The sequence below is a fragment of the Bufo gargarizans genome, unplaced genomic scaffold (genome assembly GCF_014858855.1).
Source record: "Bufo gargarizans isolate SCDJY-AF-19 unplaced genomic scaffold, ASM1485885v1 original_scaffold_1150_pilon, whole genome shotgun sequence".
Classification (NCBI taxonomy): domain Eukaryota; kingdom Metazoa; phylum Chordata; class Amphibia; order Anura; family Bufonidae; genus Bufo; species Bufo gargarizans.
In genome coordinates, this window is record NW_025334254.1 from 445550 (window position 1) to 473136 (window position 27587).

The 27587-nt window shown below is 49.6% G+C and overlaps 1 protein-coding gene across 1 annotated transcript in view; it reads left to right on the forward strand.

The window, feature by feature from the left end:
* The window catches only part of LOC122923008 (ribosome-binding protein 1-like), a gene marked incomplete at its 3' end in the record, with an annotated part of 46831 nt that extends 19657 nt beyond the window's left edge, over positions 1-27174 (forward strand). The window contains exon 2 of the mRNA XM_044273797.1: positions 26088-27174. Within this exon, the coding sequence (XP_044129732.1) occupies positions 26088-27174 (1087 nt within the window). The remainder of the gene's footprint in view (positions 1-26087) is intronic.
* Between the last annotated feature and the right edge of the window lie 413 nt (positions 27175-27587).

Here is a 27587-nt window from a genome sequence, read left to right on the forward strand (position 1 = left end):
TGACGAGGATCCAGCATTCAGAAGTACAGACGGCGCATGCACCAGGACAGACATCCTCAGGAGCAGCAATACACAGCCTCAGGAGGAAGGAGACAGATTACAGAGTCATATAGCCACGAGGATCCAGTGTTCAGAAGTACAGACAGCACATGCACCAGGACAGACATCCTCAGGAGCAGCAATACACAGCCTCAGGAGGGCACAGATAAATGAGTCATACAGCAACCAAGATCTGGCGCTGAGTACACACAAGGTGCATCCGTCAGAACAGCGGTCTCGTGGGTGATATACAGCCTTGGGAATGCCACATTATGGAACTAGATGCAGCACCACCTGAAGAACGTACAGTAGGGTGAGATGTGCCTTCCAGCGCTGAAGTGACAGTAACAGTACTAAGCCACCATCAATCCAGAAGCTTCATAACGACCGGGAGACATGTAATATTTTGCTGTGCAGATACCATCATGACTGGTCCTACGCGGCAGTGACATTATGTGGATGTGATATATAAACCAAATAATCATATATATTGGAAGAACACTAATAATCATTTATGATCCATAGAAACAATGGACTCAAATTGTAAAGTGTCCAACTGAGGATCCGAAATATATTTTGCATACAGTGACACTTTAAGAGCACCATACATACCACTATCACTGTAGTCACTGTGAGACAGAGCTTTTTTGGTTCAGGATTTGTTTGTCACCACCAGACATCTGAGAAGCTCTGACAGACGTCCTTCAGAACCTCCTCCTTGAGGTTCCTTTTGTTTTGCTTTCATTTTCTCATCTCGTTAGCCTCTCTCAGCTGTCATGTAGTTGCACTGATTGCATCCCTTTAAATCCCTTCCCAGACTGCTTCACTTTGCGGTTTATATTACTTCCTGGAGTGTGTGCATGCTACTGCTACTACTGAGTCTTCTACAGATAAGTTTTTGTTCATTCATTTGTGTTTTCCTGTTTGCTGGATCCCAGGTGACCCTGACTCCCTCCGTATTAAGTGTAGGGAGCCGGTGGCCGTGTCCCCTCACTATTATAGGGTGTTCAGGTGTTATACAGTCGAGGTACGAGGATATGCGATCATCTACCATTGGGATTTTCGCATAGGCTGAGAGGTTAGGGAGAGTGCCAGGTCTGATGCAGGGCTCTCCGTTTTGTTCCTTAGTTTTGGATCCAGTCAGTCGGATCTTCATTTTGTGTCTTCTAGTTTTCTGTACACCTTCCGTGACAGTATAAACCGCCAAAACCGTCTCAAGCATGAATCCGGTTTCAACCTTGATTGACCGCATGCAGGGTCTTTCACTGGAGGTAGAAGATCTCCGGAAAACTGTCTCTCAGTTTGAGGTGACCGTTTCTGCTTGCGTTCATGGAATTTGTTCTGAGCCTAAAATCTCGCTTCCGGATACGTTCTCCGGGGGTAGTGAGAATTTTATGCGTTTTAGAGAGGCTTGCAAACTCCATTTTCGCCTACTTCCCCATTCCTCTGGTGATGAGGAGCGGCGGGTGGGGATCATTATATCGCTGCTCAGGGGTAACGCTCAGTCCTGGGCCTTTTTGCTGCCGGTGGGGGCACGGCCCCTCCGTTCAGTGGATGAATTTTTTTTAGCCCTGGGTCAGATATATGATGATCCGGATCGTATTGCTCTGGCTGAGTCTAAACTACATCTATTATGCCAGGGTAAACAATCCGCAGAAATATACTGCTCAGAATTTCGGAGATGGGCAGCTGATACTGGTTGGAATGATGCTGCACTCCGAAGCCAATTTTGCCATGGTCTTTCAGAGGGATTGAAAGATGCATTTGCCTTTCATGAGAGACCTACCTCCTTGGACTCTGCCATGTCTCGGGCCGTTCGTATTGACAGGCGTCTTAGAGAGAGAGGAGAGATCACTCCTTCCTGTCATACTCAGTCCCAGGACAGTGCGGCGGTCTCATTCAGTGCACAGGGGTCTCAGTCGCTCTCAATCCCTTCCGAGCAGGAGCCCATGCAGCTGGGTTTGCTTGCCTCTGACAATAGAAGATTCAGCCCTCATGGGAAGGTTTGTTTCTGTTGTGGGGGTATAAATCATTTAGCAAATGTTTGTCCCTCTAGGAGATTCAGGCAGTTTTTTGAAAGTAATAAAGTAACAAAAAGAAAAAAATCCTCTAAAAACGTTCCATCTGTTACTATTGGCAAGGTTGATGCGGAAATTGAAGGTTTTCCGTTTGCTTGTAGTTCCCGTTTTGTCCTACCTGCCAGGGTGGCGCTAGAGAGCAAGAACATTTTTTGTGAGATTTTTGTAGATAGTGGAGCAGCTGTCAATCTTATTGATAATCAATTTGCGATAACTCATGGTTTCCAGGTATGCACTTTGGAAAAGGATATTCCTGTTTTTGCTATTGATTCCGCTCCACTTTCTCAGAAATCATTAAAGGGCATAGTTCACAATATCCGTTTGATTGTGAGTGATGCTCATGTTGAGGATGTGTCATGTTTCGTCCTTAGCGGATTGCCTACTCCTCTAGTGTTGGGGCTACCCTGGCTCACTAAACATAACCCCACCATTGATTGGCAAGCGAGGCAAATAAATGGTTGGAGTGACTTTTGCAGAGAGAATTGCCTCATGACATCTGTTTCTGAGGTTGCTACTAAGACTGTGCCATCTTTTCTCTCTGAATTTTCGGATGTCTTCTCTGAGAGTGGTGTTCAGGACTTGCCCCGCACAGGGAGTACGATTGCCCTATTAATCTCACCCCAGGCGCCAAGCTGCCTAAATCTCATTTATACAATCTCTCCCAACCTGAAAGGGTCGCTATGCGTGCTTATATCTCTGAGAGTCTGAGAAAGGGACACATACGACCCTCGAAGTCACCTGTTGCCGCTGTTTTTTTCTTTGTTAAGAAAAAAGATGGTTCTTTAAGACCGTGTCTGGATTTCAGGGAGCTGAACAGTATCACAATTCGTGACCCTTATCCGCTTCCTCTGATCCCGGACCTGTTTAACCAGATTGTTGGGGCTAAAGTTATTTCCAAGTTGGATCTAAGAGGGGCATACAACCTGGTCAGGGTCAGAGGAGGAGACGAATGGAAGACGGCCTTCAATACCCCTGAGGGCCATTTTGAGAATTTGGTTATGCCTTTTGGTTTGATGAATGCTCCGGCCGTTTTCCAGCATTTCGTGAACAGCATTTTTTATCATTTAATGAGGAAATTTGTATTAGTGTATCTAGATGACATTTAGATTTTTTCTCCTGATTTCAAAACTCATAAGGAACACTTACGTCAGGTCTTGCTCATCCTACGGGAGAATAAATTATACGCTAAACTGGAGAAATGTGTGTTTGCGGTTCCAGAAATTCAATTTCTGGGGTTTCTTCTCTCCGCTTCTGGTTTTCGCATGGACCCCGAGAAGGTCCGCGCTGTGCTTGAGTGGGAGCTTTCTGAGAATCAGAAGGCGCTGATGCGTTTTTTGGGCTTTGCCAATTATTACAGGAAGTTTATTTTGAATTATTCTTCTGTTGTTAAACCACTCACTGATATGACTAGAAAGGGGGTAGATTTTTCCTCCTGGTCGGTAGAGGCGCGTAAGGCCTTTTCTAATATCAAGGAGAGTTTTGCTTCCGCTCCCATCTTGGTACAACCTGATATTTCTCTACCCTTCATAGTTGAGGTTGATGCTTCTGAGGTGGGTGTGGGTGCGGTCTTGTCTCAGGGTCCCTCTCCTGCCAAATGGCGACCGTGTGCCTTTTTTTTTGGCTTTTGAGGAGTGGCGCCATTGGCTAGAGGGAGCCAGACACCCTATTACCGCGTTTACCGACCATAAAAATCTGGCCTACTTGGAGTCAGCCAAGCGTCTGAACCCGAGACAGATGGTCTTTGTTCTTTTCAAGGTTTAATTTTGTTGTCACGTTCCGCCCTGGGGTTAAGAATGTTGTAACGGACCGTTTCAGCAGACAAGGGGTTAAGATCCGTTCAGGCGATATGCCCCTTTTCTGAGAGACAGGCACAGCTACTGCAGAACACCAACCTCCCGAACTGGATACAAAATAGCACTCCAAACTGGAACCTCGCAAATAGCTGCCGGCAGACGAACAGGAAAAGCGTACAGTCAGCTTACACTCCTGGCAATCAGTCTCCAACAGCATACAGGGAATCCCCCCAATAACGAGACAAGGCTCCGTCTTGAGGGTCAGCAGTGGTCTCATGTGCTGGCACACCCAGCCTGGTTTTTATTACAGTTTTGCAAATACAGAACAGATACAACACATCCCCACAATGCATCATGGTTTCCTCCTCTCTGTCCCAGAGACAACCGAAGGCAATCCAATTATCTCTCAGGACAAAGGGAGATCGCCAATACACATGTGGAGACAACAGGACAGACATCACCATTTAAACACACAATGGCACACCCCCACAGCAAACACAGACATTTAACATATCCCCAGATAGCTCAAGTCTGAGTGCATATCATTAGGTGAATGGCACTCAGAATACACGAATACAATAATATTAGCTATCTGGGTGCCCTCACATAACATACAATTTAACCGAACGCATAATAACATAAAATACAATTCTACAGACAGATTTAAGCTGTGCGGCCGGTCTTTTTTCTCCTTTAAAGTTACTATGGGCCATAATCCTGAGGCAAGAGGCCTTCAAACAGCCCCCTCCAAAACACAGTGGCGAGGTTGGTTTCGCAACAAATGTGAAGGCGGATGCCCTGTCACGTTGTTTTCCGGGAGGTGGGAATTTTGAAGACCCGGGTCCCATTTTGGATGAAGGTATGGTGGTCTCTGCTCTTTATCCTGAATTGGAGGCAGAGGTTCAGGTAGCCCAGTCAGAGGCTCCTGGGAGGTTGTTTGTGCCTCTCGCTTTAAGACACAAGATTTTTAAGGAGCACCACGATACTGTCCTTGCTGGGCACCCGGGGGCAAGAGCCACAGTGGATCTCATCGCTCGGAGATTCTGGTGGCCGGCGCTTCGTAAGTCGGTTGAGGGTTTTGTGGCAGCCTGCGAGACCTGCGCTCGTGCCAAAGTCCCTCATTCACGGCCATCAGGTCCTCTCCTTCCGTTACCCATTCCTTCCCGTCCTTGGACACATCTGTCCATGGACTTCATAACGGACCTGCCTCGTTCCTCGGGGAAGACTGTGATTCTGGTGGTGGTGGACCGTTTTAGCAAAATGGTGCATTTCATCCCTTTTCCTGGCTTGCCCAATGCTAAGACGCTGGCGCAGGCATTTATTGATCACATTGTCAAATTGCATGGTATTCCTTCAGACATAGTCTCTGATAGGGGCACGCAGTTTGTTTCCAGATTCTGGAAGGCTTTCTGTTCTCGCTTGGGGGTTCGGTTGTCATTCTCTTCTGCTTTCCACCCGCAGTCGAATGGCCAGACAGAGCGCGTCAATCAGAATCTGGAGACATATCTGCGCTGTTTTGTGGCGGAGAATCAAGAGGATTGGTGTTCTTTTTTGTCCCTTGCTGAGTTTGCTTTAAATAACCGTCGTCAGGAGTCCTCTGATAAGTCACCATTTTTTGGTGCATATGGGTTTCATCCGCAGTTTGGGACATTCTCTGGAGAGGGGTCTTCTGGTTTACCTGATGAGGACAGATTCTCCTCGTCTTTTTCATCTATTTGGCAAAAGATTCAGGATAATCTAAAGAGCATGAGTGAGAGATATAAGCGTGTGGCGGATAAGAGACGTGTGCCTGGTCCGGACCTGAATGTTGGTTATCTGGTGTGGTTGTTGTGGCGAAACCAACCTCGCCACAGTGTTTTGGAGGGGGCTGTTTACCAGCCTCCTGCCCTGGGATTATGGTCCCTTAAGTTATTGGGTCTTAAGGCACTTGGGACGGAGCCCTCTGTCCCTGGATTGCATCCTCTGCCTTACTTGCTTGGATGAAGCACATGGTGAGAACAATAGATAGCGGCCATTGTAGCTCACAGACACTGTTCTGACTTTCCCACACGGTGCTATCTTGCCTGTATTTGGTGCACAGAGACATCATTCAGGAGTTTGAAACTGTATAACTTGATCAATTTTGTAAACTGGATTCTTTAAAACATAACCTTTACTAGGTCGCTTAAAATATATTTCACACTGGGTGAGAGACAAAAAATAACAGCTAACAAGACAACCTCCACTATATCCCATACACCATTGAATATATGAAATTATGAAAAAATGGGTGGATCTCACCTCGTCCGAGCAGGATCCGTGATCGTAGAGGGTGGTCCTGGCAGTTGGTGGTGCCTGAGACCGGTGTGACCTGGGTGCTGCGTAGGTGATGGCGGTGTTAACCTCCTATTACACCCTATTCTGGCTTTCCTGCCTACCTAGGGGTGGGGGGCTGTTATTCTCACCTGCCTACCACAATGGAGCACCCGCCCCGACAGGGGCGACCCCACACCGAACCTTACCCTCGGTATGGGTCTGGTATTCTATGTAACCCTATTACATTGCCCTACATGCCATGTTTCCATCTTTTATCACAGACATCATCAGGGGACTTCACATGTATTCAAGGGTATTCAAAGATCAGGGTGGTTTAAGCCTCCAATCAACTAAAAATAAAATTACAAACATACACTCAGTATGGGTCACTTATATTATTGAGCAATGCGGTCAAATCAATTCAATGCACTTACTCAGAGATCAGGGTGGTTTTTGCCTCCAATCAGTAGGACAGTTGGTGACTCTTATCCTCACTGGAACATGGGAAGTGTCCCATGTCAGTATTTGTCTCACCCAAACTAACAATGGTCGGGGTGAGCAATAGGTAGTGTTACTTGCCTCCTCTTATCCCTCTCTTCCGTTCAGTATCCGCCCTCCTTGATTAGTTAACTCACCTGTCCGAGTCTGTTGGGACGCATGTTGCTCCACGTGGAACGCACGCCGCTCGCGTGCGTTCCACCGGACCAGAAGTTCAAGTCACATGGTGCGGACTGGCCGGAAGTGAGGTAAGGACCTGCGCCTGAGCATTGCTCATTACATAGCAACACCTAAGCTCAGAGCGCACGGCCCAAATACAAAGCAATTGATGACTTGCCTCTATTTTGTTTATGCACAATCGCATCATACGGATTTTAAATTAGCAGGACCGCCCAGCTCACGCCACTATACCCTCAATATCTGACGTCTGTTAGGTCAAGAGCATTAATATGTTTTACTTTTAGAGTACATTTACTTGATTTAGAGTTCTTACAGATTCCATGTGATTTAGCCTCAATGCTTCTTATAGCGAGGTTCTATATTGGATCCCGCGCGCTCATTTTTAAGGGCACGCAGGATCCGAAGGGAAACCCGCCTCATTTTTATATATGACTAACCCCATTGATTATTCCTGCAGGGTTTGCCGTCAGATCCTGCCCGTCCTTGTGTAAGGGCATACTAGGTGCATGAGGGAAAAGGGGGGGACCCCCCGGACTACAATATCGCCATTTCCGCCTTGTCTCCGTCCTTCGTTATGAACACTTCCCATGTTCCAGTGAGGATAAGAGTCACCAACTGTCCTACTGATTGGAGGCAAAAACCACCCTGATCTCGGAGTAAGTGCATTGAATTGATTTGACTGCATTGCTCAATAATATAAGTGACCCATACTGAGTGTATGTTTGTAATTTTATTTGTAGTTGATTGGAGGCTTAAACCACCCTGATCTTTGAATACCCTTGAATACATGTGAAGTCCCCTGATGATGTCTGTGATAAAAGATGGAAACATGGCATGTAGGGCAATGTAATAGGGTTACATAGAATACCAGACCCATACTGAGGGTAAGGTTCGGTGTGGGGTCGCCCCTGTCGGGGCGGGTGCTCCATTGTGGTAGGCAGGTGAGAATAACAGCCCCCCACCCCTAGGTAGGCAGGAAAGCCAGAATAGGGTGTAATAGGAGGTTAACACCGCCATCACCTACGCAGCACCCAGGTCACACCGGTCTCAGGCACCACCAACTGCCAGGACCACCCTCTACGACTGTGGATCCTGCTCGGACGAGGTGAGATCCACCCATTTTTTCATAATTTCATATATTCAATGGTGTATGGTATATAGTGGAGGTTGTCTTGTTAGCTGTTATTTTTTGTCTCTCACCCAGTGTGAAATATATTTTAAGCGACCTAGTAAAGGTTATGTTTTAAAGAATCCAGTTTACAAAATTGATCAGTATATCTTGGGTGTAAACCGATACCACCACATATATTGGAAGTGGCGGTACAATATAATTTTCGTTACAAACTGTATAACTTGTATATTTTCAGTGTAACTGGCATAAAACTGTATCTTCCAAACTACTGAACGGATGTGGGTGAATTTCGGATATGTGGTTCACCCAGATCCCCCGGTTCCGAGGATATATTGGTTATGGGGTTATTGCATGTTTTGGGGTTCCTGTGATATGTTTTATAAAACTGTATTTCTCTGCCTTTGATAATTATATTCGTCATTGTGTTCAATGGTCATCACCGGCAGAGGGGAGGATTTGGTGTGGGTGTGTTTGTCCTGAGAGATAATTGGATTGTCTTCGGTCATCTCCGGGACAGAGGGGAGGAAACCATGATGCATTGTGGGGATGTGTTGTATCTGTCCTGTATCTGCAACAAACTGTAATAAAAACCAGGCTGGGTGTGCCAGCACGTCAGACCACTGCTGACCCTCAAGACGGAGCCTTGTCTTGTTATTGGGGGGATTCCCTGTATGCTGTTGGAGACTGATTGCCAGGAGTGTAAGCTGATTGGATCCTTTTCCTGTTCGCCTGCTGGCAGCTATTTGCGAGGTTCCAGTTTGGAGTGCTATTTTGTATCCAGTTCGGGAGGTTGGTGTTCTGCAGTAGCTGTGCCTGTCTCTCGGAAAGGGGCATATCGCCTAAACGGATTTTAACCCCTTGTCTGCTGAAACGGTCCGTTACAGTTGTCTACTAAGAATATCAAATTGAAGGTTCCCTCCTGGAAGTTGGGTCCTAAGATTATTGGGCCTTACAAAATCTTGTCCGTCATCAATCCTGTTGCCTACCGTCTTGATCTTCCTCAGACTTGGAAGATCCATAATGTTTTTCATAAGTCCTTATTAAAACCTTATGTCCAACCCATTGTACCCTCGTCTTTGCCTCCTCCTCCGATTGTGGTTGATGGTAATCTTGAATTTCAGGTCTCTAGGATTGTGGATTCTCGTGTTGTCCGCGGTTCTCTCCAGTACCTCGTTCATTGGGAGGGTTATGGTCCTGAGGAGAGGATGTGGGTCCAGTGACGGACATTAAGGCCACTCGTTTCATCAGGGCTTTCCATAGGTCCCATCCGGAGAAGGTGGGCTCTGAGTGTCCGGAGTCCACTCGTAGAAGGAGGGGTACTGTCACCACCAGACATCTGAGAAGCTCTGACAGACGTCCTTTTGTTTTGCTTTCATTTTCTCATCTCGTTAGCCTCTCTCAGCTGTCATGTAGTTGCACTGATTGCATCCCTTTAAATCCCTCCCCATACTGCATCACTTTGCGGTTTATATTACTTCCTGGAGTGTGTGTGCATGCTGATCCTACTTCCCAGTCTTCTACAAGATAAGTGTTGTGCATTCCTTTGTGTTTTTCTGTTTGCTGGATCCCAGGTGACCCTGACTCCCTCCGTATCTAGTGTAGGGAGCCGGTGGTCGTGTCCCCTCACTATTATAGGGTGTTCAGGTGTTATACAGTCGAGGAACGAGGATATGCGATCATCTACCATTGGGATTTTCGCATAGGCTGAGCAGTTAGGGAGAGAGACAGGTCTGATGCAGGGCTCTCCCTTTTGTTCCTTAGTTTTGGATGCAGTGAGTCGGATCTTCATTTTGTGTCTTCTAGTTTTCTGTACATCTTCCGTGACATTGTTTGTGTGTTGCTCTTGTGTAGCTGGCTGAGCTTGTGACTGGTGTCTGGTGAGCATTTCTATATAAATCAGATCAGGCAGAGGTCAGGGCAGGCAGCTCAGGGTCAGTACAGAGATCAGACAGAAGTCAGGTCAGGCAGCTCAGGGTCAGTATAGAGATCAGGCAGGGGTCAGATTTGACAGCTCAGGGTTAGTACAAAGATTAGACAGGGGTCAGGGAAGGCAGCTCAGGGTCAGTACAGAGATCAGGTAGAGGTCATAAAGCTCAGAGTAAGCACGCAGATCAAGCAGAGGTCAGGGCAGGCAGCTCAGGGGAAGTAAGGAGATCAGGCAGCTCAGAGTCAGTCAAGTGATCAGGCAGAGGTCAGACAGGCAGCTCAGGGTCAGTACAGAGATCAGGAAGAGGTCAGGGCAGGCAGTTCAGGGTCAATAAGGAGATCAGACAGAGGCCAGGTAGCTAAGATTCATCATGGAGATCAGGCAGGGGTCAGGTCCAGCAGCTCAAGGACAGTACAGAGATCAGGTAGAGGTCATGGTAGGCAGTTCAGGGTCAGTATGGAAATCAGGCAGGGGTCAGGTCCGGCAGCTCAAGGACAGTACAGAGATCAGGCAGAGGTCATGGTAGGCAGTTCAGGGTCATTATGGAAATCAGGCAGGGGTCAGTTTTGACAGCTCAGGGTCAGCACAGAGATCAGGCAGAGGTCAGGGAAGGCAGCTCAGGGTCAGTAAAGAGATTAGGCAGAGGTCAGGTCAGACAGCTCAGGGTCAGTACAGAGATCAGGCAGAGGTTAGGAGGGCAGGCAGGTCAGGGTCAGCACAGAGATCAGGCAAAGGTCAGGGCAGGCAGCTCAGGGTCAATACAGAAATCAGGCAGAGGCTAGGCAGCTACCTGGGCTAGCTGTACTAAGTCGGCTTGTGAATAAGCGGAGTTTAAAGAACCGGAGTTTAAGACAAGGAGCAAGAAACTAAGGTTTGATAGATTTTCGTTGTGTGTTGTTGGCTTGCTTCCAGCTCGTCCTCCAACTACTGCAGACAGGGTCTAAGTCTAACTCGTATTTACTGTTTTCCTTCTTTACTGTTCATCCCCATTAAACATGTGCTCCATGGACAATGCCACTAAGTGTGTGTCCTCTGCAGTGTCCGTGCCTTGAAGAGCCAGGGTGAATACATTTGCACTAGATGCCATCATGTGTCATATTTTAAAGCCCAGATCTTGGATCTAAATAAGCTTAGGGGCATTGCTGACCTGGAGAGAGGCTTAGACTTCACTGCGCAGGCGCTGACTGGGGTCAGTGAAATGGAGGAGGGCAAGATCAGGACTATCAGGTCAGCAGTTGGGTTAATGTAGGAACAAGGGGTAGAGGAAAAAATGTCCCCGGGAGGCGAGTCCTGAGCTGGAACGCCCTAGTAAATATGCCTGTTTGACTGATATTAGGGATGAAAGCCCAGGGCCAGCAACACTGTAGCAGGGTGTTTCTCCTAGCACCCAGGAGGATGCCCCCTGTAGGAAGGATGGGAGTAGTAGTGCAGCAAAGGTCAGACAGATGCTGGTGGTAGGGGACTCTATTATTAGGCGGACAGACAGGGTCATCTGTCGCAGAGACTGTAAATGCAGAACAGTGTGTTGTCTGCCGGGTGCTCGGGTTCGGCATATTGCGGATCGGATTGACAGATTGCTGGGTGGGGCTGGGGAAGACCAATTTAATGAACTGGCAACTGAAATTTAATGTGGATAAGTGCAAGATAATGCACCTGGGGCGTAAAAACCCAAGGGCAGAATATAGAATATTTGACACAGTCCTGACCTCAGTATCTGAGGAAAGGGATTTAGGAGTAATTATTTCAGAAGACTTAAAGGTAGGCAGACCATGTCACAGAGCAGCAGGAGATGCTAGAAGAATGCTGGGGTGTATAGGGAGAGGCATTACCAGTAGACAGAGGGGGGCGCTCATGCCGCTCTACAGAGCACTAGTGAGACCTCATCTGGAGTATTGTGCTCAGTACTGGAGACCATATCTCCAGAAGGATACTGATACTCTGGAGAGAGTTCAGAGAAGAGCTACTAAACTGGTACATGGATTGCAGGATAAAACTTACCAGGAAAGATTAAAGGACCTTAACATGTAGAGCTTGGAAGAAAGACGAGACAGAGGGGAGATGAGAGAGACTGCTAAATACATAAAGGGGATCAACAAGGGAAAAGAGGAGAGCATATTTAAAAGAAGAAAGACTACCACAAGAGGACACAGTTTTAAATTAGAGGGGCAAAGGTTTAAAAGTAATATAAGGAAGTATTACTTTACTGAGAGAGTAGTGGATGCATGGAGTAGCCTTCCTGCAGAAGTGGCAGCTGCAAATACAGTGGAGGAGGTTAAGCATGCATGGGATAGGCATAAGGCCATCCTCCATATAAGATAGGGCCGGGGCTATCCATAGGATTCAGTATATTGGGCAGACTAGATGGGCCAAATGGTTCTTATCTGCCGACACATTCTAGGTTTCTATGTTTCATGGTACACATTGGCACCAATGACCTAGTCAGTGGGAGATGGAAGGTCTTTAAAAATTATTTTAGGGAACTAGGAGAGAAGCTCAAGTCCAGGACCTCCAAGGTAATGTTTTCAGAAATACTACCAGTGCCACGAGTGTCACCAGAGATACAACAGGAGCTTAGGGGTTAAATAAGTGGCTCAGAAGCTGGTGCAGGAAGGAAGGGTTTGGGTTCATGGAGAACTGGGCCGACTTCTCTGTCGGTTACAGGCTCTACAGTAGGGACGGGCTGCACCTCAATGGGGAGGGAGCAACTGCCCTGGGGGAAAGAATGGTTAGCCGGCTGGAGGAGCTTTTAAACTAGGATGTGGGGGGTCATACTAATAAGGGGGTAGATGGTGTAGATAGAGAGTGGGATATAGAAGGGGACAGTGGGGATTTAGTGGGGGGTCGGGGTTAGGGAGGAAAACAGGGAGAAGACTGGGCAGAACTGTACAATGATGAAAAATAAAGCTGCTGGTAAAAAGTACCTATTACATACAAACATCAACCGAGGTAACCAAAAATCCCGGATATTCACTTTACAGGCAATAGTAATTTATAATGTATTTTCACAAATGCCAGAAGTCTAGCTATAAAAACGGTGGAGCTGGAGGCTGTGGTACTAGAGGAACACATGGATGTAGTGGTGGCTGAGACGTGGTTGACTCCTCACATGACTGGACTGTGAATATTGAGGGTTTTACACTATTTAGGAAAGACCGGGTCAATATAAAAGGTGGTGGAGTCTGTGCCTGTATGTGAGGAGTGAAGACAAGTGTGAAAGAGGCAATTGTGGGGGCCGATGTGGACACCTTATGGGTGGAAGTTCAAAGTGATATAAACACTGAAAAAATAATACTTGGTGTAATCTATAGACCCCAAAAAATCTGGTCAAACAGGTGAGGCAATCAGAGCCTCCCTGATGTACTGCTCAATTACGATTTATTAATATACAGGAGATAAAATAAGACCCCTACTGACATACAACGAGTAAGACGTGCCCTCTCAGACAATAAAGGTGAGAGGGCCAGCACAGTGACAATACGAACAAAAAATATCGCTGGGTAGATGGACAAGTAATACGGCGGGGGAACTATGGTGTATACTACCCAATAGCCCTAATGCCATCCTGGGTCTTGCCATACAGTGTGCCAACGGCCACTTCCTGACCGCAGCCATCACTGAGCTTAGTCACACACTGACTCCAAAAAACATATAGGCCATACCATAGCTGCCCACTGGACTATCTAGTCACCAGGGTCAACCACCGTGTAGCCCCGTGTCCCCTGAAGAATCCTGGGGCTTCAATCGATGAAACGCGTCGGGGCACTTGAGTATTTCCTCATTTTTTTCCTTGTGGGTTTCTGTGGGGGAGTGTCTCTATTTTTTGTATTTTTTAACTACCAATATATTGTTCCAAAGTGCGAATATTTGTTTCCTGGGCCATATCAAATCGGCTAGGGCCTTACTAGGGCTTCTTTGCCAGGATCGGTGTTCCTGTCTTGGCCACCCCTTGCGGGGTTTTTTGGACCCCGTCCTTTGGATACACGCTTTAGGGCGTAATAGGACAAGTAGGGAGGCATTAGGGCTATTGGGTAGTATACACCATACTTCCCCCGCCGTACCTTCCGCGTATTACTTGTCCATCTACCCAGCGATATTTTTTGTTCGTATTGTCACTGTGCTGGCCCTCTTACCTTTATTGTCTGAGAGGGCACGTCTTACTCGTTGTATGTCAGTAGGGGTCTTTTTTATCTCCTGTATATTAATAAATCGTAATTTTACTTAGTCTACTGCCCCTTTTAGTAACCTATAGACCCCCCAACATCACAGAGGAGATAGAAGCTCAACTGTATAACCAGATAGAGCGGCTGCACAGGCGGGTACAGTGGTCATAATGGGAGATTTTACCTTCCCAGACCTTGACTGGGGTCCTGGTTCTGCCTCAACCGCAAAGGGGAGAAGATTCCTGAACTTGCTGCAGGACCACTTTATGGCCAGTCTGTAGAAGCTCCCGCTGGGGGCGATGCTCTGCGGGATCTGGTAATCTCTAATGATGCAGAGCTTGTTGCAGAAGTTACTGTTCGAGAAACACTGGGTAATAGTGACCACAATATAATTATATTCCCCCGAAACTATAAGAAGCAAACTCTGTCGGGCCGAGCAAAGACACTGAACTTCAAAAAGGTCCATTTCCCCGGGTTGAGGGCAGCATTTCAGGGCATAGACCGGGAGCAGCTCCTGTCACATAATAATACTGAGGAGAAATGGGAGAGCTTCACATCCACATTGAGGAATTGTACTAAAAAATGTATTCCTTTAGGTAACAAGTTTAAACAACTAAAATTAAACCCCCCATGGCTTACAGCTACTGTAAAAAGGCAATAAAAGACAAAAAAAGGGCATTTAAAAAATACATATCTGAGAGGTCAGCTGTAGCGTTTGAAGATAACAAAGGGCTTAATAAAAAATGAAAAAAAAAGATAAATTTAGCAAAAATACAAAACGAACAGCAGGTGGCAAAAGAAAGCAAAACAAATCCCCCAAAAATCTTTAAAAATATAAATGCTAAAAAACCAATGTCTGAGCAGGTAGGGCCCCTAAATAATGGTAAAAGGGGGTTAGTCACTGAAGATAAGGAAAAGGCAGAGTTACTAAATGTTTTTTTTAGCTCTGTATGTACAAAAGAAGAAAAAGGAGCTGATATCTGTGGTGCTGGGGCTGTTAGTGCATCCAGTGATATACTCATATGGTCCAAGAGAAGTTAAATAGGGTAAATGTGAACAAGGCTCCGGGTCCAGATGGATTACACCCAAGAGTCTTAAAGAGCTCTGTTCAGTCATTGCTGTGCCCCCGTTTATAATTTTAAAGATTCTCTAGGGACTGGTACAGGGCCAAGTGATTGGCACAAGGCAAATGTGGTCCCCATATTCAAAAAAGGATCAAGGTCCTCCACAGGTAATTATAGACCAGTTAGTTTAGCTTCTGTTGTGGGATTTTTTTTTAAAAGACTCTTAATTGACTATATACAGGAGTATGTGACTGTAAATAATATTATAAGTGATAACCAGCATGGGTTTACCAAGGACGGAAGTTGTCAGACTAACCTGTTTTTTTTATGAGGAGGTGAGTAGTAGCCTGGACAGAGAGGTGGCTGTGGATTTAGTGAGGTGAGTAGAAGCCTGGACAGAGGGGTGGCTGTGGATGTAGTGAGGTGAGTAGAAGCCTGGACAGAGTGGCAGCTGTGGATGTAGTCAGGTGAGTAGTAGCCTGGACAGAGGGGCGGCTGTGGATGTAGTCAGGTGAGTAGAAGCCTGGACAGAGTGGCAGCTGTGGATGTAGTCAGGTGAGTAGTAGCCTGGACAGAGGGGCGGCTGTGGATGTAGTGAGGTGAGTAGAAGCCTGGACCGAGGGGCGGCTGTGGATGTAGTGAGGTGAGTAGAAGCCTGGACATAGGTGCGGCTGTGGATGTAGTGAGGTGAGTAGAAGCCAGGACAGAGGGGCGGCTGTGGATGTAGTGAGGTGAGTAGAAGCCTGGACAGAGGGGCAGCTGTGGATGTAGTGAGGTGAGTAGAAGCCTGGACAGAGAGATGGCTGTGGATATAGTGAGGTGAGTAGTAGCCTGGACAGAGGGGCAGCTGTGGATGTAGTGAGGTGAGTAGAAGCCTGAACAGAGGGGCGGCTGTGGATGTAGTGAGGTGAGTAGTAGCCTGGACAGAGTGGCGGCTGTGGATATAGTGAGGTGAGTAGAAGCCTGAACAGAGGGGCGGCTGTGGATGTAGTGAGGTGAGTAGAAGCCTGGACAGAGGGGTGGCTGTGGATGTAGTGAGGTGAGTAGTATCCTGGACAGAAGGGCCGGCTGTAGATATAGTGAGGTGAGTAGAAGCCTGGACAGAGGGGCGGCTGTGGATGTAGTGAGGTGAGTAGAAGCCTGGACAGAGGGGCGGCTTAGATGTAGTCAGGTGAGTAGAAGCCTGGACAGAGTGGCAGCTGTGGATGTAGTCAGGTGAGTAGAAGCCTGGACAGAGGGGTGGCTGTGGATGTAGTGAGGTGAGTAGAAGCCTGGACCGAGGGGCGGCTGTGGATGTAGTGAGGTGAGTAGAAGCCTGTACATAGGTGCGGCTGTGGATGTAGTGAGGTGAGTAGAAGCCAGGACAGAGGGGCGGCTGTGGATGTAGTGAGGTGAGTAGAAGCCTGGACAGAGGGGCGGCTGTGGATGTAGTGAGGTGAGTAGAAGCCTGGACAGAGGGGCGGCTGTGGATGTAGTGAGGTGGGTAGTAGCCTGGACAGAGAGATGGCTGTGGATATAGTGAGGTGAGTAGTAGCCTGGACAGAGGGGCAGCTGTGGATGTAGTGAGGTGAGTAGTAGCCTGGACAGAGTGGCGGCTGTGGATATAGTGAGGTGAGTAGAAGCCTGGACAGAGGGGCGGCTGTGGATGTAGTGAGGTAAGTAGAAGCCTGGACAGAGGGGCGGCTGTGGATGTAGTGAGGTGAGTAGAAGCCTGGACATAGGTGCGGCTGTGGATGTAGTGAGGTGAGTAGAAGCCAGGACAGAGGGGCGGCTGTGGATGTAGTGAGGTGAGTAGAAGCCTGGACAGAGGGGCGGCTGTGGATGTAGTGAGGTGAGTAGAAGCCTGGACAGAGGGGCGGCTGTGGATGTAGTGAGGTGAGTAGTAGCCTGGACAGAGAGATGGCTGTGGATATAGTGAGGTGAGTAGTAGCCTGGACAGAGGGGCAGCTGTGGATGTAGTGAGGTGAGTAGAAGCCTGAACAGAGGGGCGGCTGTGGATGTAGTGAGGTGAGTAGTAGCCTGGACAGAATGGCGGCTGTGGATATAGTGAGGTGAGTAGAAGCCAGGACAGAGGGGCGGCTGTGGATGTAGTGAGGTGAGTAGAAGCCTGGACAGAGGGGCGGCTGTGGATGTAGTGAGGTGAGTAGAAGCCTGGACAGAGGGGCGGCTGTGGATGTAGTGAGGTGAGTAGTAGCCTGGACAGAGAGATGGCTGTGGATATAGTGAGGTGAGTAGTAGCCTGGACAGAGGGGCAGCTGTGGATGTAGTGAGGTGAGTAGAAGCCTGGACATAGGTGCGGCTGTGGATGTAGTGAGGTGAGTAGAAGCCAGGACAGAGGGGCGGCTGTGGATGTAGTGAGGTGAGTAGAAGCCTGGACAGAGGGGCGGCTGTGGATGTAGTCAGGTGAGTAGAAGCCTGGACAGAGTGGCAGCTGTGGATGTAGTCAGGTGAGTAGAAGCCTGGACAGAGGGGTGGCTGTGGATGTAGTGAGGTGAGTAGAAGCCTGGACCGAGGGGCGGCTGTGGATGTAGTGAGGTGAGTAGAAGCCTGGACATAGGTGCGGCTGTGGATGTAGTGAGGTGAGTAGAAGCCAGGACAGAGGGGCGGCTGTGGATGTAGTGAGGTGAGTAGAAGCCTGGACAGAGGGGCGGCTGTGGATGTAGTGAGGTGAGTAGAAGCCTGGACAGAGGGGCGGCTGTGGATGTAGTGAGGTGGGTAGTAGCCTGGACAGAGAGATGGCTGTGGATATAGTGAGGTGAGTAGTAGCCTGGACAGAGGGGCAGCTGTGGATGTAGTGAGGTGAGTAGTAGCCTGGACAGAGTGGCGGCTGTGGATATAGTGAGGTGAGTAGAAGCCTGGACAGAGGGGCGGCTGTGGATGTAGTGAGGTAAGTAGAAGCCTGGACAGAGGGGCGGCTGTGGATGTAGTGAGGTGAGTAGAAGCCTGGACATAGGTGCGGCTGTGGATGTAGTGAGGTGAGTAGAAGCCAGGACAGAGGGGCGGCTGTGGATGTAGTGAGGTGAGTAGAAGCCTGGACAGAGGGGCGGCTGTGGATCTAGTGAGGTAAGTAGAAGCCTGGACAGAGGGGCGGCTGTGGATGTAGTGAGGTGAGTAGTAGCCTGGACAGAGAGATGGCTGTGGATATAGTGAGGTGAGTAGTAGCCTGGACAGAGGGGCAGCTGTGGATGTAGTGAGGTGAGTAGAAGCCTGAACAGAGGGGCGGCTGTGGATGTAGTGAGGTGAGTAGTAGCCTGGACAGAATGGCGGCTGTGGATATAGTGAGGTGAGTAGAAGCCTGGACAGAGGGGCGGCTGTGGATGTAGTGAGGTAAGTAGAAGCCTGGACAGAGGGACGGCTGTAGATGTAGTGAGTTGAGTAGTAGCCTGGACAGAAGGGCGGCTGTGGATATAGTAAGGTGAGTATTAGCCTGGACAGAGGGGTGGCTGTGGATGTAGTGAGGTAAGTAGTAGCCTGGACAGAGGGGCGGCTGTGGATGTAGTGTGGTGAGTAGTAGCCTGGACAGAGGGGCGGCTGTGGATATAGTGAGGTGAGTAGTAGCCTGGACAGAGGGGCTGCTGTGGATGTAGTGAGGTGAGTAGAAGCCTGGACAGAGGGGCGGCTGTGGATGTAGTGAGGTGAGTAGTAGCCTGGACAGAGGGGCGGCTGTGGATGTAGTGAAGTGAGTAGTAGCCTGGACAGAGGGGTGGCTGTGGATGTAGTGAGGTGAGTGGTAGCCTGGAAAGAGGGGAGGCTGTGGATGTAGTGAGGTGAGTAGTAGCCTGGACAGAGGGTCAGCTGTGGATGTAGTGAGGTGAGTAGTAGCCTGGACGTAAGGGCAGCTGTGGATGTAGTGAGGTGAGTAGTAGTCTGGACAGAGGGGCGGCTGTGGATGTAGTGAGGTGAGTAGTAGCCTGGACAGAGGGGCGGCTGTGGATGTAGTGAGGTGAGTAGTAGCCTGGAAAGAGGGGCGGGTGTGGATGTAGTGAGGTAAGTAGTAGCCTGGACAGAGGGACGGCTGTGGATGTAGTGAGGTGTGTAGTAGCCTGGACAGAGGGGCGGCTGTGGATGTAGTGAGGTGAGTAGTAGCCTGGACAGAGGGGCGGCTTTGGATACAGTGAGGTGAGTAGTGAGGGGAGTAGTAGCCTGGACAGAGGGGCGGCTGTGGATGTAGTGAGGGGAGTAGTAGCCTGGACAGAGGGGCGACTGTGGATGTAGTGAGGTGAGTAGTAGCCTGGACAGAAGGGCGGCTGTGGATGTAGTGAGGTAAGTAGTAGCCGGGAAATAGGGGCGGCTGTGGATGTAGTAAGGTGAGTAGTAGCCTGGACAGAGGGTCAGCTGTGGATGTAGTGAGGTGAGTAGTAGCCTGGACAGAGGGGCGGCTGTGGATGTAGTGAGGTGAGTAGTAGACCGGACAGAGGGGAGGCTGTGGATGTAGTGAGTTGAGTAGTAGCCTGGAAAGAGGGGCGGCTGTGGATGTAGTGAGGTGAGTAGTAGCCTGGACAGAGGGGTGGCTGTGGATGTAGTCAGGTGAGTAGTAGCCTGGACAGAGGGGTGGCTGTAGATATAGTGAGGTGAGTAGTAGCCTGGACAGAGGGGTGGCTCTGGATGTAGTGAGGTAAGTAGTAGCCTGGACAGAGGGGCGGCTGTGGATGTAGTGTGGTGAGTAGTAGCCTGGACAGAGGGGCGGCTGTGGATATAGTGAGGTGAGTAGTAGCCTGGACAGAGGGGCCGCTGTGGATGTAGTGAGGTGAGTAGTAGCCCGGAAAGAGGGGTGGCTGTGGATGTAGTGAGGTGAGTGGTAGCCTGGAAAGAGGGGCGGCTGTGGATGTAGTGAGGTGAGTAGTAGCCTGGACAGAGGGTCAATTGTGGATATAGTGAGGTGAGTAGTAGCCTGGACAGAGGGGCGGCTGTGGATGTATTGAGGTGAGTAGTAGCCTGGACAGAGGGGAGGCTGTGGATGTAGTGAGGTGAGTAGTAGCCTGGAAAGAGGGGCGGCTGTGGATGTAGTGAGGTGAGTAGTAGCCTGGACAGAGGGGAGGCTGTGTATGTAGGGCGGTGAGTAGTAGCCTGAGCAGAGGGGCGGCTGTGTATGTAGTGAGGTAAGTAGAAGCCTGGACAGAGGGGCGGCTGTGGATGTAATGAGGTAAGTAGAAGCCTGGACAGAGGGGTGGCTGTGGATGTAGTGAGGTAAGTAGTAGCCCGGACAGAGGGGCAGCTGTGGATGTAGTGAGGTGAGTAGAAGCCTGGACATAGGGGCAGCTGTGGATGTAGTGAGGTGAGTAGAAGCCTGGACAGAGGGGTGGCTGTGGATGTACTAAGGTAAGTAGAAGCCTGGACAGAGGGGCGGCTGTGGATGTAGTGAGGTGAGTAGAAGCCTGGACAGAGGGACTGCTGTGGATATAGTGAGGTGAGTAGTAGCCTGGACAGAGGGGCCGCTGTGGATGTAGTGAGGTGAGTAGTAGCCCGGAAAGAGGGGTGGCTGTGGATGTAGTGAGGTGAGTGGTAGCCTGGAAAGAGGGGCGGCTGTGGATGTAGTGAGGTGAGTAGTAGCCTGGACAGAGGGTCAGTTGTAGATATAGTGAGGTGAGTAGTAGCCTGGACAGAGGGGCGGCTGTGGATGTATTGAGGTGAGTAGTAGCCTGGACAGAGGGGAGGCTGTGGATGTAGTGAGGTGAGTAGTAGCCTGGAAAGAGGGGCGGCTGTGGATGTAGTGAGGTGAGTAGTAGCCTGGACAGAGGGGAGGCTGTGTATGTAGGGAGGTGAGTAGTAGCCTGAGCAGAGGGGCGGCTGTGTATGTAGTGAGGTAAGTAGAAACCTGGACAGAGGGGCGGCTGTGGATGTAGTGAGGTGAGTAGTATCCTGGACAGAGGGGCGGCTGTGGATGTAATGAGGTAAGTAGAAGCCTGGACAGAGGGGTGGCTGTGGATGTAGTGAGGTAAGTAGTAGCCCGGACAGAGGGGCAGCTGTGGATGTAGTGAGGTGAGTAGAAGCCTGGACATAGGGGCAGCTGTGGATGTAGTGAGATGAGTAGTAACCTGGACAGAGGGACGGCTGTGGATGTAGTGAGGTGAGTAGTAGCCTGGAAAGAGGGGCGGGTGTGGATATAGTGAGGTGAGTAGTAGCCTGGACAGAGGGGCGGCTGTGGATGTAGTGAGGTGAGTAGTAGCCTGGACAGAGGGGCGGCTGTGGATGCAGTGAGTTGAGTAGTAGCCTGGACAAAGGGACGGCTGTGGATGTAGTGAGGTGAGTAGAAGCCTGGACAGAGGGGTGGCTGTGGATGTAATGAGGTGAGTAGTAGCCTGGACAGAGGGGCGGCTGTGGATGTAGTGAGGTGAGTAGAAGCCTGGACAGAGGGGTGGCTGTGGATGTACTGAGGTAAGTAGAAGCCTGGACAGAGGGGCGGCTGTGGATGTAGTGAGGTGAGTAGAAGCCTGGACAAAGGGGCGGCTGTGAATGTAGTGAGGGGAGTAGTAGCCTGGACAGAGGGGCGACTGTGGATGTAGTGAGGTGAGTAGTAGCCTGGACAGAAGGGCGGCTGTGGATGTAGTGAGGTGAGTATAAGCCTGGACAGAAGGGCGGCTGTGGATGTAGTAAGGTGAGTAGTAGCCTGGACAGAGGGGCGGCTGTGGATGTAGTGAGGTGAGTAGTAGCCTGGACAGAGGGCCGGCTGTGGATGTAGTGAGGTGAGTAGAAGCCTGGACAGAGGGGCGGCTGTGGATGTAGTGAGGTGAAGGTAAAGTAAGGTCTATTGGCTTGGAAAGTATAGTTTGTAATTGGATTGGAAACTGGCTGAAGGACCATGTCCAGAGAGTTGTGGTCCCAGGTTATAAGTGGTGACCCCGAGGTTCAGTGCTGGGCCCTCTATTATTTATTTATTTATTAATGATATCAAGGATGGGATTAATAACACCATTTCTATTTCTGCAGATGACACTAAGCTGTGTAGAACTGTACGGTCTATGGAAGATGTCCACAAACTACAGGCTGACGTGGACACTCTGAGTGATTGGGCATCAACTTGGCAAATGAGGTTCAATGTGGACAAATGTAAAATTCTGCATATTGGTAGTAATAATCTCTGTGCTACATATGTCCTAGGGGGAGTAACACTGGAGAGTCACTTAGAGAGAAGGATTTGGGGGTCCTTATAGATGGTAGATTAAATTACAGCACAATGTTAATCAGCTGCTTCTAAGGCCACCAGGATATTGTCATGCATTAAACGAGGCCTGGACTCGCGGGGCAGGGATATAATATTACCACAAAGCGTTGGTGCTTCCTCATCTGGAATATGCAGTTCAGTTCTGGTCACCAGTCCATAGAAAGGACGCCCTGGAGCTGGAGAGAGTACAGAGGAGAGCGACTAAACTGATGAGGGGCCTGGAGGGTCTGAGGTATGAGGAGAGTAAAAGAATTGAATTTATTTAGTCTTGAGAAGAGACGTCTAAGGGGGGACACGATTAACCTGTACAATATAAATGGGCCATACAAAAAATATGGTAAAAAACTGTTCCATGTGAAATGCCCTCAAAAGACAGAGGGCGCTGCCTCCGACTGGAGAAGGAAAAGCTCATTGAATCTGTGGGATAGACTCCTCAGGACGTGGTCACAGGGTTTAAAATAGTTTAGATGATTTCTTAAAAGTAAATGACATTAATGCTTATGAAAATGTGTAGAAATCTGAGTCTCACTTCCTTCTGGAATTCGTGTCCTCACCTATACCTTGGTTGAACTTGATGGACTTATGTCTTTTTTCAACCGTATCAACTATGTATGTAACTATTGTAGGAAGGCGCAAGGGTCCGTCATTGACGGAAGGTATGTGTCACCGAGATTCCTGGCTTCGGTGAGGTAAGAGCCGGTAATTTTAAGTGTCAGCGGCAGTTAGTGCTGACTGACACTGTTAGTTAGTATGGCTGTAAAGCTGATCCGGGCCGGCTATTACTGGGAGCAGCCAAAGTGCAGGGTGGGTGGCTTATCCCCACGTTCCAGGCCGGATTTTGCTTTGGGATATAAAAACCCAGCCAGCAGTCTCAGCTGTGTGGATCATCCTCCACTTCACAGTGAATCTGTGGAGACGCTGTGGTTTTGGATGCTCTATGCGCTGAGGTCTGAAGGCTGTGTGTCTGGTGAGAAGGCCGCCTTACAGCCTTCAAGTGGACTTTCTGAGGCTGAGCATTCAGCCGGGTGTGAACTGACACCCAGGATACCAGGTGAATGTTATTTAATTTTTTCTGTGTGCGAACAAGCACCAAGCCTAAAAAAGGAACTGTTCTGTTATGTTATGCGTGTGAATAAACACTGAAGATTGATTTAAAACCTGGTCCATTGCCTCTATATTGCGTCCTCTAACCTGCCTACCAGAGCGAATGCCCACACTATGTAAGATTCAGTATGGAGATCAGGTGCAGCAGCTAAAGGAGGGTACAAAGATCAGGCAGATGTTAGGTCAGGCAGCTCAGGGTCAGTACAAAGATCAGGCAGATGTTAGGTCAGGCAGCTCAGGGTCAGTAAGGAGATCAGGCAGAGGTCAGGGCAGGCAGCTCAGGGTCAGTAAGGAGATCAGGCAGGGGTCAGGGCAGGCAGCTCAGGGTCAGTAAGGAGATCAGGCAGAGGTCAGGGCAGGCAGCTCAGGGTCAGTAAAGAGATCGGGCAGAGGTCAGGGCAGGCAGCTCAGGGTCAGTATGGAAATCAGGCAGGGGTCAGGGCAGGCAGCTCAGGGTCAGTAAGGAGATCAGGCAGATGTTAGGTCAGGCAGCTCAGGGTCAGTAAGGACATCGGGCAGAGGTCAGGACAGGCAGCTCAGGGTCAGTACAAAGATCAGGCAGAGGTCAGGGCAGGCAGCTCAGGTTAGTACAAAGATCAGGCAGATGTTAGGTCAGGCAGCTCAGGGTCAGTAAGGAGATCAGGCAGAGGTCAGGGCAGGCAGATCAGGGTCAGTATGGAAATCAGGCAGGGGTCAGGGCAGGCAGCTCAGGGTCAGTAAGGAGATCGGGCAGAGGTCAGGGCAGGCAGCTCAGGGTCAGTAAGGAGATCAGGCAGAGGTCAGGGCAGGCAGCTCAGGGTCAGTATGGAGATCAGGCAGGGGTCAGGGCAGGCAGCTCAGGGTCAGTAAGGAGATCAGGCAGATGTTAGGTCAGGCAGCTCAGGGTCAGTAAGGAGATCAGGCAGAGGTCAGGACAGGCAGCTCAGGGTCAGTACAAAGATCAGGCAGATGTTAGGTCAGGCAGCTCAGGGTCAGTAAGGAGATCAGGCAGAGGTCAGGGCAGGCAGCTCAGGGTCAGTATGGAAATCAGGCAGGGGTCAGGGCAGGCAGCTTAGGGTCAGTAAGGAGATCGGGCAGAGGTCAGGGCAGGCAGCTCAGGGTCAGTAAGGAGATCAGGCAGAGGTCAGGACAGGCAGCTCAGGGTCAGTATGGAAATCAGGCAGGGGTCAGGGCAGGCAGCTCAGGGTCAGTAAGGAGATCAGGCAGATGTTAGGTCAGGAAGCTCAGGGTCAGTAAGGAGATCAGGCAGAGGTCAGGGCAGGCAGCTCAGGGTCAGTATGGAAATCAGGCAGGGGTCAGGGCAGGCAGCTCAGGGTAAGTACAGAGATAAGGTAGAGACCAAGGCAGGCAGCTCAGGGTCAGTAAAGAGATCAGGCAGAGGCCAGGGCAGGCAGCTCAGGGTCAGTATGGAAATGAGGCAGATGTTAGGACAGGCAGCTCAGGGTCAGTAAGGAGATCAGGAAGAGGTCAGGGCAGGCAGCTCAGGGTCAGTATGGAAATCAGACAGGCAGCTCAGGGTCAGTAAAGAGATCGGGCAGAGGTCAGGGCAGGCAGCTTAGGAATAGTACAGAGATAAGGTAGAGACCAAGGCAGGCAGCTCAGGGTCAGTAAAGAGATCAGGCAGAGGCCAGGGCAGGCAGCTCAGGGTCAGTATGGAAATCAGGCAGGGGTCAGGGCAGGCAGCTCAGGGTCAGTATGGAAATCAGGCAGGGGTCAGGTTGACAGCTCAGGGTTAGTACAGATATAAGGTAGAGACCAAGGTAGGCAGCTCAGGGTCAGTAAAGAGATCAGGCAGAGGCCAGGGCAGGCAGCTCAGGGTCAGTACAGAGATCAGGCAGAGGCCAGGGCAGGCAGCTCAGGGTCAGTACAGAGATCAGGCAGAGGTCAGGGCAGGCAGCTCAGGGTCAGTAAGTAGATCAGGCAGATTTAAGGGCATGCAGCTCAGGTTCAATATAGACTGACTCCTAAAGTCACTCACCAGCACAAAAGCTGAGCCTGTGCCCTGCTGCCCCAGGGCCTCGTGTACCCTACCTTTAATCCAGCCATGACTACATGCTGGCAGTTTAGGATGGCCACACTGACCCTTTAAGAGGCTGCAGAAAAGTGTATGTGTGGCCTATGAGCAGAGGGAGGCACTGTGGGCGATGAGCTAGCCACAGCTTGTGTGGTAGGATGGAGCAGCACAGTGACCGCTCCAGCAGCCATACCACCTGGAAATGATGGTGGACATGGACCACCGGAGTTACAAGACTTAGCAAGTCATGCAGGCTCTTTTAATATTATCTGTCACCCAGGTCCAAGAATAAAAAAGCTGATGTTTCACAGATATCTGCCTTCAGTCACCTTCTGTCTTTTGAGTCCTCTGTATGAAAAGGTGACATCATCTGTCTAATCATCATAACATTAGAGGCAGCCTCTGAATGGCTAAGATGGTGCAAGGACCGTAAATCACACACGTGTTCTTCTTGTCTGGTGCTGCCTGTAATGAGACTTCCATGATGCAGGTCCTCGGTTCCTACAGAGTTGGCATGTTGCTAAACCGTTAGCATAAGTGAAGAGATTGCGAGTTCTTCAGACTAGAATCCCTGTGTGGAGGTGGGCACTCGCCAACTAGTAATATCCAGGTTGATACCACTGGAAAAATTTTGTTTACAGTCAGAAGGTCAGGAAAGGCAGAGTATACAGGCAGAAGGTCAGGGAAGGCAGAGTATACAGGCAGAAGGTCAGGGAAAGGACAGTATACAGGCAGAAGGTCAAGGAAGGCAGAGTATACAGGCAGAAGGTCAGGGAAGGCAGAGTATACAGGCAGAAGGTCAGGGAAAGGACAGTATACAGGCAGAAGGTCAAGGAAGGCAGAGTATACAGGCAGAAGGTCAGGGAAGGCAGAGTATACAGGCAGAAGGTCAGGGAAAGGACAGTATACAGGCAGAAGGTCAAGGAAGGCAGAGTATACAGGCAGAAGGTCAGGAAAGGCAGAGTATACAGGCAGAAGGTCAGGGAAGGCAGAGTATACAGGCAGAAGGTCAGGGAAAGGACAGTATACAGGCAGAAGGTCAAGGAAGGCAGAGTATACAGGCAGAAGGTCAGGGAAGGCAGAGTATACAGGCAGAAGGTCAGGGAAAAGACAGTATACAGGCAGAAGGTCAAGGAAGGCAGAGTATACAGGCAGAAGGTCAGGGAAGGCAGAGTATACAGGCAGAAGGTCAGGGAAAGGACAGTATACAGGCAGAAGGTCAAGGAAGGCAGAGTATACAGGCAGAAGGTCAGGGAAGGCAGAGTATACAGGCAGAAGGTCAGGGAAAGGACAGTATACAGGCAGAAGGTCAGGGAAAGGACAGTATACAGGCAGAAGGTCAGGGGAGGCAGAGTATACAGGCAGAAGGTCAGGGAAAGGACAGTATACAGGCAGATAGTCAGGGAAAGGACAGTATACAGGACGAAGGTCAAGGAAGGCAGAGTATACAGGCAGAAGGTCAGGGAAGGCAGAGTATACAGGCAGATAGTCAGGGAAAGGACAGTATACAGGCAGAAGGTCAAGGAAGGCAGAGTATACAGGCAGAAGGTCAGGGAAGGCAGAGTATACAGGCAGAAGGTCAGGGAAAGGGCAGTATACAGGCAGAAGGTCAAGGAAGGCAGAGTATACAGGCAGAAGGTCAGGGAAGGCAGAGTATACAGGCAGAAGGTCAGGGAAAGGACAGTATACAGGCAGAAGGTCAAGGAAGGCAGAGTATACAGGCAGAAGGTCAGGGGAGGCAGAGTATACAGGCAGAAGGTCAGGGAAAGGACAGTATACAGGCAGATAGTCAGGGAAAGGACAGTATACAGGACGAAGGTCAAGGAAGGCAGAGTATACAGGCAGAAGGTCAGGGAAGGCAGAGTATACAGGCAGATAGTCAGGGAAAGGACAGTATACAGGACGAAGGTCAAGGAAGGCAGAGTATACAGGCAGAAGGTCAGGGAAGGCAGAGTATACAGGCAGATAGTCAGGGAAAGGACAGTATACAGGCAGAAGGTCAAGGAAGGCAGAGTATACAGGCAGAAGGCCAGGGAAGGGACAGTATACAGGCAGAAGGTCAAGGGAGGCAGAGTATACAGGCAGAAGGTCAGGGAAAGGACAGTATACAGGCAGATAGTCAGGGAAAGGACAGTATACAG